General features: G+C 36.8%; 1 protein-coding gene across 1 annotated transcript in view; it reads left to right on the plus strand.

The window, feature by feature from the left end:
• LOC127425929 (isoleucine--tRNA ligase, cytoplasmic-like) overlaps positions 1-14,608 on the plus strand; it is a 125,743-nt gene that overhangs the window by 102,553 nt on the left and 8,582 nt on the right. The window contains exons 29-33 of the mRNA XM_051672259.1: positions 2,367-2,543; positions 4,341-4,461; positions 8,826-8,951; positions 12,137-12,280; positions 13,389-13,541. Of these exons, the coding sequence (XP_051528219.1) occupies positions 2,367-2,543; positions 4,341-4,461; positions 8,826-8,951; positions 12,137-12,280; positions 13,389-13,541 (721 nt within the window). The remainder of the gene's footprint in view (positions 1-2,366; positions 2,544-4,340; positions 4,462-8,825; positions 8,952-12,136; positions 12,281-13,388; positions 13,542-14,608) is intronic.

The raw sequence follows: 14,608 nt of genomic DNA on the forward strand, positions 1-14,608 counted from the left end.
GCAGTGATACTGATGATACAGTACCAGGCAAAGATCTAGACACACCCACCTACTCATTCATTATGACTATTTTCCACATTTTTGGATAATCGTTAAGTCATCAAAATTGACAACACGAATGGAAGTATGGGAATTATGTAGTGACCAAAAATTTTAAATCACAAATTGGGCAACGTCACAGATAATTTGGGAAAGTTTATCTATGATTCACTGCAGTGGTTTCAACTGCGTGTTCATGGAATTTTAAATAATACAGATAGAAATTGCTTTTTAAAAATATATAACATATTTTAATGGTGCCAAAAACAAAAAACTTCCAGTGAGTGGCAATTCTGTGGGTGGAAACGCCTTGTTGATGAGAGAGATCAACAGAGAATGGCCAGACTGGTTCAAGCTGACAGAAAGGCTACGGTAACTCGGATAACCACTGTACAATTGTAGTGAGCAGAATAGCATCTAAGAATGCACAACACGTCAAACCTTGAGGCAGATAGGCTACAACAGCAAAAGGCACTTTGTTAGCACCATAGTGTTCCCAATCCCAAAGTGCTTAGTGAGTGTATATTTTTTAATGTGGTAAATGTGTTTTATTACAGGAGATACTTGCTTGGAAGATTGATCTGTTTGATCCAAAACAGTATGCAATGGTGTCATTTTTTTTTTAAATATTTACCTGCCAAAGTTATTGCTATTATACATTTCAGAGTGCGAGCTGCGGTTGCATGTAGTTTCAATCCATATTTAGAAAAAATAGGTATTATTTAATTGCATTAAACAAGTGTTGCAATTTTGCAACCGTGGTCAGTGAGGAACTTTGGTTCTCATTCACGAAAAATTGTGTCAATTTTGGATACTTGCATCCGAAGAAAAGGTTTTCATGACAAATTTCTGCCAGAATCACAACAGGTGTGTATGTACATAAAGGTTTTTTCTTATCCTCATTCTAATGTTGATGAATCTGGATTATTCCAAATGAGGGAGCATGTGCTTGCAGATAGTAATTTGCATAAAACACGCCTAAACAATTTCCATATGTGTGCTTTCCGCACAACCTTACCTCTAATATTTATTCAAGGGTCACTTAATAATTCAATTTCTAAAAGTATAATATATAAAATATTTTGGCTAAGCAAACCATGTTTCTGAGGCTACGAGGAGTCTGTGATTTTAATGTATGTCTGATTTCAGTTTGTTCTAAATGTTGTCCTAAATTCACTGAGCATTTTATTAGGAACACTATGATTCTAATAAAGTACCTGATATGGTCTTATCCTGTTGTAGCCCATCCGCCTCAAGGTTCTACATGTTGTGCATTCTGAGATGCTATTCTGTCACTACAATTGTACAGAATGGTTATCTGAGTTACCGTAGCCTTTCTGTCAGCTCGAACCAGTCTGGCCATTCTCCATTGTCCTCTCTCATCAACAAGGCACTTCCGTCTGCAGAACTGCCACTCACTGGATATTTTTTGTTTTTGGCACCATTCTGAGTAAACTCTAGAGACTGTTGTGCATGAAAATCCCAGGAGATCAGCAGTTACAGAAATACTCAAACCAACCTGTCTGGCACCAACAATCATGCCACGGTCAATCACTGAGATCACATTTTTTCCCCCATTCTGATGGTTGATGTGAACATTAACTGAAGCTCCTGACCCATATCACCATGATTTTATGCATTGCACATAAAAATGCAGTCCAGCAAAAAAAAGTATTATAAACAAATCATCATTTCAATATGTTCCTGAATATTGATGTTAAAATGATACATCAAATGGCACCAAGATCACATTTGTAGTCCGTTCAGAGGCCAAGATATTCCACAAAACATGGGGAAAGGGCGGGGCTTCCAAAAAAGACTGGATGTCTATGGGCGGAGCCACAAACCACGTCGGGGCACCCACTGCTTTTCAGATCTGTATGTTGTGATAGAAAGTGATAGAAAAATAATTTGAGTGTTTGCTGCCAACAAGGTTTTGAAGCTGCGTTGAGGCGTCCTCTGCCTTTCAGAGTGTATATTGGAATAGAGGGTGAGAATTTTTTTTTTCCTAGTGTTAGCTGGCACCTTATCGAATGATTTAAGACCAAAAGTAGAGAGATGGAGCAAAAGGAGCCTGTAGTATAAACTTTTGAATTTGAACATAAAAAGGGTCAATTTGACCCTTAAGGACAATGTAGGTTTTTTTTTGCAGCTCTGTGTATAAATACATGAAATGTAAAAAAAATGACATTTTCAGGTTCAGATCATCTCTGTGGAGGATGACATAAAATTTTAGGCTGAAAACTTAGTTAAGTTGATCTAAATCAGTGTTAAAAATTCAAAAGGAGACCAAGGAAGGGTTAATGTATTTAAACATCTCTTCTCAGGGTCACCTGGTCCCATCAGATGAGATCACAGTATATTACAGTAGTCAGCCGGCTGGGGAATACCTGGATAAAGTCATCCAGACACACACTGACTTCATCTTGGCCACTACAAAAGCCCCATTGAAGCCGTACCCGATACCCAAGACTGCAAGTGTGATCGTCCAGGAGAAAACTCAGGTGAACATTTTTCAAATTCATCTACCCATGTAACATTTTATAAATTTTTCTACACAAAGAAACTAAACGTATTTTAACAGTAACTGTCTATGCCATCAGTTCATCGCTACAAGGTGTTGGTAAAGCCAATTACCAGAACTTATGTAATTGATATTTGCATTAGGTCTTAAAAATATGGTACGGGAGCATTCAGGGCCATCTCAAGCATGGTGCAGGGCCCTGCGTATCTCCTTTATTTCCATCATCGTAATATTGAACTGAATTGAATTGATCTGTGACACAAATGTATTATTTTTTTGCAAGTTTTTCCACCCTTTTTTCAAACCCAGATGGGTACTCGGACCATTTTTTTTAATCTTGTTTAAGAAATAACTTTACTCACATTTTTATTATCTCACAGCATACAGTGGTGGTCAAAAATGTTGGCACCCTTTGTAAATATGAACAAAGAAGGCTGTGAAAAAAAATCTGCATTGTTTATCTTTTTGATCTTTTGTTCAAACACACAGGCCAAATTCCCTTAATCATCAATCACAGTGGGTTAGACTAAACAATATAGTTCTAATGTGTGGCAAAGGTTGTTGAGATTCACAAAATGGGAAGTGGCTATAAGAAAATAGCCGAAGCATTGAAAATGTCCGTTTTCACCATCAAGGCAATAATTAACAAGTTCCAATCAACTGGAGATCTTAAGAATCAGCCTGGAAAAGGACATGTGTCTATATTTTCTCCATGCACAGTGAGGAGGATGGTTCAAGTGGCCAAAGAATCTCCAAGGATCACAGCTGGAGAATTGCATAAATTAGTTGGGTCTTGGGGTCAGAAAGTCAAAAAAAAAAAAGTTGTTTGGGAGGGTTTCAAGAAAAAAAGACTCATCCAACAACAAACTCAAGCATCTTTAGTTTACCAGACACTACTGGAACTTCAAATGCGACCGGGTTCTATGGTCAGAGGAAACAAAAAAAGAGCTTTTTGGCAGCAAACACCAGAGATGGGTTTGGTGCACACAGAGATGAAGACATACCCAATGGCCACAGTTAAATGTGGTGCTGGATCTTTAATGTTGTGGGGATGTTTTTCTGCCAGAGGTCCTGGACATCTTGTTCGGATACATGGCATCAAGGACTCTATCAAATACCAACAGATAAAAAATCTAAACCTGGCTGCCTCTGCCAGAAAGCTTACAATGGGCACTGGTTGGATCTTCCAGCAGGACAGTGATCCAAAACAAACATCAAAATCAACACAAAAATGGTTCACTAACCACAAAATCAAGGTTCTGCCATGGCCATCCCAGTCCCCTGACCTGAACTATAGAACATTTGTGGGGTGAACTGAAGATGAGAGTCCACCAACTTGGACCTCTGAATTTGAAGGATCTATAGAGTTTCTGTATGGAGGAATGGTCTCAGATCCCTTGCCAAGTGTTCTCCAGGCATTAGGCGTTATTAGGAAGACTATCTTGGCAAAGGGAGGTTGCAAAAAGTATTGAATAAAAGGGTGCCAATAATTATGGCCAATGCATTTTGGAGAAAAATATTTATTTAATAATGAGATATTTCTTATGTTTCAAGTGTTTTACTTCAATTAAAGGTTAGATTTTTTTTATTTTATTTTTTTTTATTATTTGTTTTTATGAAATATCAAAAGGATAAACAATGCAGATTTTTTTTCACAGCCTTCTTTGCTCATATTTACCAAGGGTGCCAATATTTTTGGCCACCACTGTATTTAGAAATTTTGTGATAGATTGTGCATAATCTGGTTTGATTTGTAATTGTTTCTTTCGTACGATAGTTGAAAGGCTCAGATCTGGATTTAACTATTGTAAGAGGGGCCACCATCTCCAGAGCCCCCCTGACAACTTCAGCCTGTGCTTATGTCAACCTCAAGGTCACTCTGAAGGACAAACAACAAGGTACACCTCACCTCCCAAACATGTAATGACAGCTAATGTCAAACGCTTTAATGCAATAAGACACGATTGCGCATGTGCTCCAAAATTTAAATGGATTAGTTTTTGTAACACTGGCCATTTTCGCTCAACATCAAGACATCATATTTTCTTGCCTAAGTCTAGTTTTTATTCAACATTGTTTGATCTTTTTTTCTAAGCTAATGCTGTTTAGACATGTACTTTTCTTTTTCTTTCACTGTGTTTCTATTTGTATAGTGGTTGGAAGGATGCAGGCAGTAGAGGGTACTCTTACATTCTGGTGTCAAATTATTTTTATTTTTTTTAAGCATTAGAGGCACAAATCCCTTGTTTCCTGTAGTGAGAACTATTGGAAAGACTATTATCTAACAATTATAATTAACATGTAATGTAAAGTAGGTAGTTAGAAATGCATAAAATGCTCCCTACTCCCCTTAAAATGCTGATTATGGCCTTTCCCACGTAAAAGGTCTTGACCGTCTCGTTTGTGTCCACTTATTAGAATAATTCAACAATATCCTTTAAGGGGGCCTGGGTAGCTCAGCGAGTATTGACGCTGACTACCACCACTGGAGTTGCAAGTTCGAATCCAGGGTGTGCTGAGTGACTCCAGCCAGGTCTCCTAAGCAACCGCCTAGTTGCTAGGGAGGGTATAGTCACATGGGGTAACCTCCTCGTGGTCGCGATTAAGTGGTTCTTGCTCTCAATGGGGTGCGTGTTATGTTGTGCGTGGATCGCGGAGAGTAGCATGAGCCTCCACATGTTGTGAGTCTCCGCGGTGTCATGCACAGCGAGCCATGTGATAAGATGTGCGGACTGACGGTCTCAGAAGCGGAGGCAACTGAGACTTGTCCTCCGCCACCTGGATTGAGGTGAATAACTGCGCCACCACGAGGACCTAGTAAGTAGTGGGAAATGGGCATTCCAAAATTGGTGAGAAAAGGGGATAAAAAAACAATAAGTACAAAAAAACAATGTCCTTCATATGTTGTTTGATTTAATCTGTTGAATTGATATTTAATTAGTTGCAGTAAAAAAATAATTTCTCAACCAGTTTTAATTGCCAAAAGCATAATGTTTAGGCTATCCCACATTTTGTGCACAACCCTGTTATCACATGATTTACCCCATTAGAATTTTTTTTTTTTTTACATTCTTAAATATCATTTGAACCCTATCTACAGCGTGGTGGGAAAATATGTAAATAATCTCATTCCATTATTTCAGCATTTATAAAAAGTGTTGACTGCATACATCAAGCTCAACTATTCAGTTATTGTAAGAAAAATAAAAACAATATTTTCCTTCAATTTATGGAAAGTATAAGTTTATCTACAAATACAAAAGTTAACTACAAACCAAAATTTGATTCCATAAATGTAAAATTGGCTTCAAACAACAAGGTGAGTAATTATAAGATAATTTTAATTTTTGGGTTAATTGTCCCTTTAACTAGGTGTTAAGTATTTGTTTAAGGTTCCAGCCAAGATCAACAAATTTATTTCAGTCCCTAAGCAGAATTTTAAATTGTATTTATGTTCCAAAGTTTGGTTACAGGTTGCAAAAATGGAAAACCTCAAAATAAAAAAATAAAAAAAGCTCATACAATATTTAATTTGACCTTTTCTGAATATTAAGCATCTTCTTTCAATGACCTTTTGCTGAAAAATAAAAGTGCTTGTGGAAAGTGCTGGAGATACACTGATGAGCAAAAACATTATGACCACTCACAGGTGAAGCAAATAACATTGATCATCTCCTAACAAGGCCACATGCCAAGGTCTGGGTAGATTATATGGTAAACGGACAATCAGCTTTTGTAGTCAACGTGTTGAATGCAGGAGGAATGGGCAGGAGTAAAGACCTGAGCGACTTTCACAAGGGCCAAATTGTTATGGCCAGATGACTGGGAAACGGCAAGGCTTGTGGGGTGCTCCCAGTCAGCAGTGGTGAGTACCTACCAACAGTGGTCCTAGGAGGGATGAATCACAAACTGGCGACAGTGTGTTGGGTGCCCAAGGCCCATCGATGCACGAGGGCAACGAAGGCTATTCCGTCTGGTCCAAACCAACAGAAGGTCTACTGTGGCACAAGTCACAGAAAATGTTAATGATGGTTACGGGAGGAATGTGTCACAACACACAGTGCATCGCACCCTGCTGCCCATGATGACCCCGGTCCGATGAGTCCCTTTTACAGTTGCAATCGAAATTATTTACAGTAAGGATTTACAAAGGTAAGCTTTTCTGATGACCCAGAATTTTTTTACTTTACATCTATATCAGTTGAGTGACACATTCAAAGTCATAGTGTGAATATATAACCTAATATTTCTAAATAGCAGGATTTTTCAAAAATTGAAATAATTATTCAACCCCTATTGCATGTAGCTGTTTCTTAAATATGTAAGGCTACACAAGTAATTGTTTTAAAACAAAATTAAGTCATCAATCTGCAATGGCACTTATTTAAGTTTTAAAATTGAAGTTTAGCGTTGTAAGCAAAAATGTATTTCTATGCAAAAAATGCAATTAAAAATAAGCTGTCTCAAAAGCTAATAGAGGAGATTATTTCATTACACAAGAATGGTCATGGCTAAAACTACATTTCCAAGGCACTTCAATTTTCAATAGACAAAGTTGGCAGCACCATTCATACATTTTTGTAAATATGGTACAACAGCAACCTTCTTGGGGTGTGGAAGAAAGCAAAAACTTGAGTGTGAGTGGTGTGGCGTAGTGGGCTAAAGCACATAACTGGTAATCAGGTTGCTGGTTCAATCCCCATAGCCATCACCATTGTGTCCTTGAGCAAGGCACTTAACTCCAGGTTGCTCCAGGGGGATTGTCCCTGTAATAAGTGCACTGTAAGTCACTTTGGATAAAAGCCAAATGCATAAAATGTAAAAAAAAAAAAAAAAAAAAATGTAAAACTTCACCAAGGGAAATGTTGACTTTCTTGAATAGAAGTAATAGGAAAGAAGTAGGGAAGACCTGTGGAGTCCTGGAAGAAGGTTTTATATACGTATGACACTAAACTGAAAATGAGTTTTAGACCCATGGGTCAACAGTACGTCTGGAGTAAGATGACAAGGTGATGACAAGAACGACACCATCCCCACAGTCAAGCATGCAGGTGGGTCAGTCCTGTTATGGGGGTGTTTTGCAGCTGCAGGAAAAGGCTATCCTGACTAGGTGACTGACACCATGGATTCTTTCAGGTATCAGGCCATTTTGGCATGAAAAATGTGTAAATTGAAGCTCGGTGATCACTGGACTTTCCAGCAAGACAATAACACCAAGGATACATCCGAGTTGTCCAAAATCTGGTTCAAGGATAAGCCATGGAATCTCCTTAAATGGCCTTTCAGTCCATCATTAAAATCCCATTACAAACCATTGTTGGGATTTCAAGGAAGCAGTGGCAGCACAGAAACCAAAGAATGTCAATGAGCTGGAAGCTTTTGCTCATGAGAAATGTGTACAAATTCTAATAGAGAGGTGTCCGAAGCCTGAGAACACTTACCTGCAACAATTATTTGCTGCTATTAAGGATAAAGGATGCTCCACAAATGATTGACTTTGGGGGTTGAATATTTTTGACATGCCATTTGTGGAGAGAATTAGTTATTTTATATTTTAAAATTTGGGTAAACTGAACTCTTTGTTCTCAAAATCACTCAAATGTGTATTAAAAACTTACTTTGTTTACTGAGGTTTTAGTTAATGTGTTTTAATTCACATCACCAGAATGTATTGCTGGACAGGAGGGTTGAAGAATTTTGATTGCAACTGTACATGAGTATTTTCTTTTACATCACGTGGACAGCCGTTTACGTGTGCATGGCACCAGGATGCACTGTGGGAAGACGACAAGCTGGTGGAGGGAGTGTGATGCTCTGGGAAATGTTCTGCCTTGGAAATCCTGGGTCTGGCCATTTATGTAGACGTCAGTTTGACACATGCCACCTGCCTAAACATCGTTGCAGACCAGGTACACCCCTTCATGGGAATGGTATTCCCTGATGGCAGTGAGCTCTTTCAGCAGGATAATGCGCCCTACCACACTGCACACATTGTTCGGGAATAGTTTTAGGAACATGATGAAGAGTTCAAGGTGATGTGGTGTCTAATGTCTTGGTGCCAGATACCACAGGACACCTTCTTGGGTCTTGTAGAGTCCATGCCTTAAGCTGGTGGTCATAAAGTTTTCGCTCATCTGTGTATATTTCCATCGCTGTCTGTGCTTCAAAATGAAATCTTTAGACAGATGTCCATGATATTCTTTGTTCATTAATGCTTTAACTTTCAGAGTCGTGTTAACAATCTGTCCATTTTTTTTCTCAGAGGGTGTAGTTCTTCTGGAAAATCCAAAGGGAGATAACGTACTGGACATGGAGAGACTGAAGATGGTTTGCTGTAGTGTCTTTGGACTCGACAGCGCTTCTCTGGTTCTATTCAATGGAAAAACAGGTGAGATCTACCTTAAAGAAAGATTTTAATCAACTTAGTTTCATCAAGCTACAACATATAGCCTTTATTATATAGGTCTATCTATAAGAGTTTTTTTAATGGTTTATGCCAGTGTCTAGAGGGCAAGGTGACCAATGGTGGATATGTAACAGATAATGTACAGTAAGCCCAGGGTCAGCTCTAAAATCATTGTCAAAGCAATACAGAAAAAAGTACCTTGACATTATCATTCATTGACATTACATGCTCAAAGAAATAACTCTTTGGCTGAACTTAATTTGATAGACAGTGATTCCACATGTTTGAAATGAGTTAATAATAAAATTACCATGTAATCTCAACTTGGTGTAGTGGTAACTTAACTCAGCTAAGTAAACCTGCTGTAATAAAATTAGACATGGTAAAATAACTCATAATCTCTTCGTTAACTACTAACTAGCAATAGTGCACATTACCATGTTAAATGGAAAATGTTGACAGGATGCACAACAAAGTCGAACTTGGTCAATGTGCTGTTATTACCACAGTAATTGTTCAATGCGTAAAGCAATATATATATATATATATATATATATATATATATATATATATATATATATATATATATATATATATATATATATAATATACCCATCATGTACCTGTCCTCTACAGTATGCTCAAGCTCCACTCTTCACCACAGTGGTAACCAGTGTTGGGTAATGTTACTTTTAAAAGTAACTCGTTAGAATATTGCGTTACTCCTTAATTTAATTAAAAAGTTACTTTTTATGTAAAGCGTTATGATACTTTTGTGTTGTTTTTGCGTTACTTTTTTCTCACCGGCACTCTCTTCTTTCAAAGCAAAATCACTATGCATGGGAAACAAGCCTTACACTCTATAGAACTACAATACCCATCATGCTCTACCCACACCTACAACAACATCTCCTCCCACACAGATTGTACACTTTTACTCCTGATTTCTTGCAATACGGGGAAAGGAGAGGTGTACACAAGCAACGTGTTACTTGTTTAAAACGTAACTTGGATAATTATGGTCTGAAATAAAAAATAATTAGACTTTACTCGTTACTCTAAAAAAGTAATCTGATTACGGTACGTGCATTACTTCTAATGCGTTACCCCTGAGCACTGCCAAAGAATGTGCAATACCTGGAGGATTTTTCTGAAGAACAATTGGCAGCTTTAGTGCTGAGGACAAAGCAAGGACTCATGCACAACTATCAAAAAAGACAAACATAACACAAATAGCCTTTGATCATCGAGGAAGCAAAACACCATATTAAGAACCAAGGGGATGTATACTTTTGAACAGCATCTTTGTGTAAATTCAATGATTTTTTTGTTGATACTGCAGAAATACTGTCTGGTGCTGTTACATCTTTTGTAATAGAACTGGTAGTATTAACTTGGTACCATAGTAGCAGTACTTTTGACATCCCTTCCCCAGATAATGCCCTCTGTTCCAGACAGTTAATCCACACACACCTTATTCCTCCTCATCTCTCCACACACTGCAGTTCCTCTCCCATACTGATTTCTGGCAGCACAGTTTCAGCCTTAATGACTGTTTTACACTCTGCTGTGTAGCTCCCTCATACATAGCTGTTCTCTGCTGATGGGGCTCTGCAGTGTGTGTGTGTGTGTGTGTGTGTGTGTGTGTGTGAAATGTAAGATCTGCAAGGACTAGCAGCTCTAGTGCTTTTTTAAAACATCCCAAGTGTTTCCCTGTCCTGACATTTTAAAACAGGAAATATGCGCAGCAGAAGTGCTAAAGTAGCAGTTCGTGAAACTTGGTTGTTTCCGCAATTTAATTCAGTGTAACAGGGATAGTAGTAACCTAATGATTGAAGGAATAGTTCAAAGACATTAGTCTTCAAAGTCATAATGTACTCAACTAACCTGTATTACTTTCTTGATGTGTAATATTAAAAGAGATGTTTTAGGGGGCTTTCAAACTAGCTGGGTTTCCATCGAAATGTTTTGCATTTTCAAGCGCATTTCTAAAAATTAGACTAAAGAAAATATGAATCATTGCGCATTTCCATCCACTGCGTCATGCACATTATCTTGAGGGAGCTGGCCTTGTCTTGATGGAGCAGCTGAATGACCTCCATCAAGTTTTCTTTGCAGGATTGGAACAATTGTACCTTATTTTATTAAATGCTGTCAGGATACGACACAGAATACATGTAATATCTGATATAATGAGGGCTGAAATGGATGCGATGCCCATATGCTGTCAGCCTCCGCATAAATATACACATACACATCAAAACTGTTCTGGCGGATTGTGAGGACACACTTTAAAGACCAGCTGTGGGTTAAAGACTTCCAAATGCCAAGAGCTTTTCACAAAGAATTGTGTGCCAAGATCGGACCTTTCGCTGGACCAGTTACATCATGCTATCGCATACTCATAACACGTTCACAAATGGTCAAAACACGGCATAGTTTTGCGAATAAACGTTTTCCAATACCTTAATACGCATTTTAAAAAATGCAAAACTCTAGAAAACCCAGCTCCTCCTAGCGCATTAACTTTGATGCAAATTAGTGATTAAAAGTAGATTAAAAGGTCTGTCTTGGCTTATTGCTTTGAGTACAACAAAGTCAAGAGTAGCAGACGGTTTGAGTAATAGTTTCTTAACACAAGCACAGCTTATGCTGTATTTACAGACAGGCAGTTATATGTGCAAATCATGTTCCATGTTGGGGGGTTTTAGCACATTGACCATTAAATTACTGGAGTCCACACATATTCAGCATATTAACTCAGTCATTAATTAGGAATAATGGTTTAGTTTCAATTAGGTCAGCCAAACACTTGTGTGCCAAGCATTATTTATTTGTCCATCTGTCTTGCTTGGATTTTTGTGAAACATTTGAGTATGTTTTCAATTAGATCACAGATGCATGTACTAACTAAAATGTCAGAATTTAGTCATGTATCTGTAGCTGTGTGTGTGTGTGTTCTCTGAATTCAGACCAGCTTTGATGTTACTTCAATGACATCAGATTTTTCCCACAATCCCTACTCTGTTGTAGACATTCCTGAACTGGTTTCAAAACAAAACATATTTAATCTATTACTAGTACCTGGCACATGAATTAAGCCTCCAATAGTGCTAGGAATGATCTAGAAATTAATATGAAATTAAATATTTGTTTATCTCTTGTAGAGTTGAACCCCAAGATGGATTTGATGGCACTGAGTGGGAAAACTCTGACAGTGACTTCAGGTTCAAGTCCTGCAAACGTGGCCAGTTCAGACTCTCTCCTGTGTCCTTACGTTAACCTGCAACTTATCAACAGCGGTCCAGCAGGTGTGGTTTTTTTTTTTTTTGCATTCTGTTTAAATGTATTTTCATTTTTTTTTTTTTTTAACCAAGAATTATCAGGTTGGCTACATTCCGAAAATTATTCTACTATACTATTCTTACTGTTTTAGCTGTTTTTAGGATAAGTTCTGGGTGATGCATCAAATTTTCTCAATATATTTAAGTTGATTTTGCTGGCAATATAATATGATTTTAATGCACTGTTTATGTGGCCATTAAGATTCCTAAACACTGCTAATGGCATTTGATTTAGTAAATTTGAATCATTCAGTGAATCAGTTCAAAAAATCAATTAAAAACGTATTTTTAGTGATTCATTTGCGCCATTACGCAAAAATGTTCACGGACCTCTCCATGGCATTTTTCACGCATTGCCTTTGGCTTGCTCTCTTGGGGCCTAAAGACAAATAATTTTAATGCATGATTTTCAGTGATGTTTTTCAATGAAACTGCTCAGTAAGGACATTACAGCATAATTTTCTATAAAGCTGCTTTGAAACAATGCGCATCGCGAAAAGCGCTATACAAATAAAAATGACTACAAAATGTTTCACCATTTGAAAAGTATATACAGATATACAGTATATGTATTAAAATATTGCTGTTTATTACTATCTATTTTTATATTCGTGCATATGAATGAAAAAGATGAAAAATTCTACCTTGTGATCATTTAGTGAAAAAACTGTGGAAAATATACCCTGAATATTTTTAATTAGACTTTTACTTTATTTTACTTCTTGCATTAAAAATTTTTAATCTACTTGGCTACAATGTTTGGTTTAAATGATGGTTCCTCTGACTGAAATGATCCTTTTACTCAGTTTCAGGGCAAATACTGTACATAACTATTAAGCTATAAATTGAATATTGTCAAAAGGTTAAATACTATTAAATATTTTTTAGCTATATCACCCAGCCCTATATATTATGTATTTTGTGCACTGTATGGGAATTTTCTGTTTGCATAGAATACTTTGACTGATCTTTTTACAGTATATGGCAGAGCACACAATGTGGAATACTGTATCCCACAATCTTATCAAATTAGATGTCTCTGCTGATTTAAATGTTTTGTTTGTTTCTTCTCTAGAATGTCTGACTGGAGATGTTGGGACACTGCTGTTAATGAATCCAGTGGGTAAAAACGGGTTACAGTATCCTGATCTGCTGAATGAAACTGCTAAAGTTTTTGGCCTGAGAGGCAGAAGACTGAAGCTCTACATGAACGAAGACCTTACAGAAGGTATGAACAATGTGCCAGTGGATGAGCAAAATGTGTATTTTACCTCTAGGTAAAGGATTGTGATTCTTTTTTTTTTGTAGTAGGGTCAGCTGACCAATATTGTGTAAGTTATTGAATTTTTTTTTCAAAACATTGTAATCAGATTACTGACTTTACTGATTACTTAATTGAAAAAGTAAGCACATTACTAATTACTTTATAGTTTCTTTCTAAATAATTTTTTTTTTTTCACTCGAATTCAAAATAATGTCTATAATGTCTCCTTGTTCATTGTCTCGTTAGAAGGCGCACACCTTTAGCTGTCACAAAACGCAAACAGGTGTAGATATTAACATAATTCATGTTTTAAATATGATCTACTGCACATATTGAATTCTATTATTTTAGAAATATGTGAAGCCCAGGTAATTAAAAGTCATTAACTAACTAACAACTAACTTGAGATTACAAGAATTTGAAATGTAATGTGCCACACTGCTTTTTGTACTCAAAGTAATTAGATTACTGTAATTAATTACTTTGTTATTAGATTACACCAAACACTGCAGCTAACCATATAATTAATGTAAATATTATTGATGGATATGAAGAATCTTGTTTTTAATAATAATTTCAATTTATAATCTCACCTTCTGAATTTCGAGATCGCAATACAAAAGTGCTTTATAAGTTTGAAGTATTATTTCCGTTATTGTGAGCATACATTTTGTTGATATTTTTCTCACACATTTGTAAATGCAAGACGTTTCCCAGAAATGAAACCAATGTTTAATTCGACAATACCAATACCAGTAAAATTCATGGTTATCGATTGATTAGCTATTCGAAAATTGCATCGAAATTCAATTTGAAAAACAAAAATAAAACTGCAAAAACGAATATGCTATTAAACACTCTTTTATTTAAATTGCTGTAAATATAAAAGTCAGCATGAAACACCATTCGCAACCCATTAAACTTGAACGAAACAGGACATTTAATGCTAAAATGTAGGGATTTTATCATCAGGAATGTATTGGATTATGAGAAGGATTGGGGATGTCAGCCGAATGACAAACTTTTTTTAA

The sequence above is a fragment of the Myxocyprinus asiaticus genome, chromosome 35 (genome assembly GCF_019703515.2).
Source record: "Myxocyprinus asiaticus isolate MX2 ecotype Aquarium Trade chromosome 35, UBuf_Myxa_2, whole genome shotgun sequence".
Lineage (NCBI taxonomy): Eukaryota > Metazoa > Chordata > Actinopteri > Cypriniformes > Catostomidae > Myxocyprinus > Myxocyprinus asiaticus.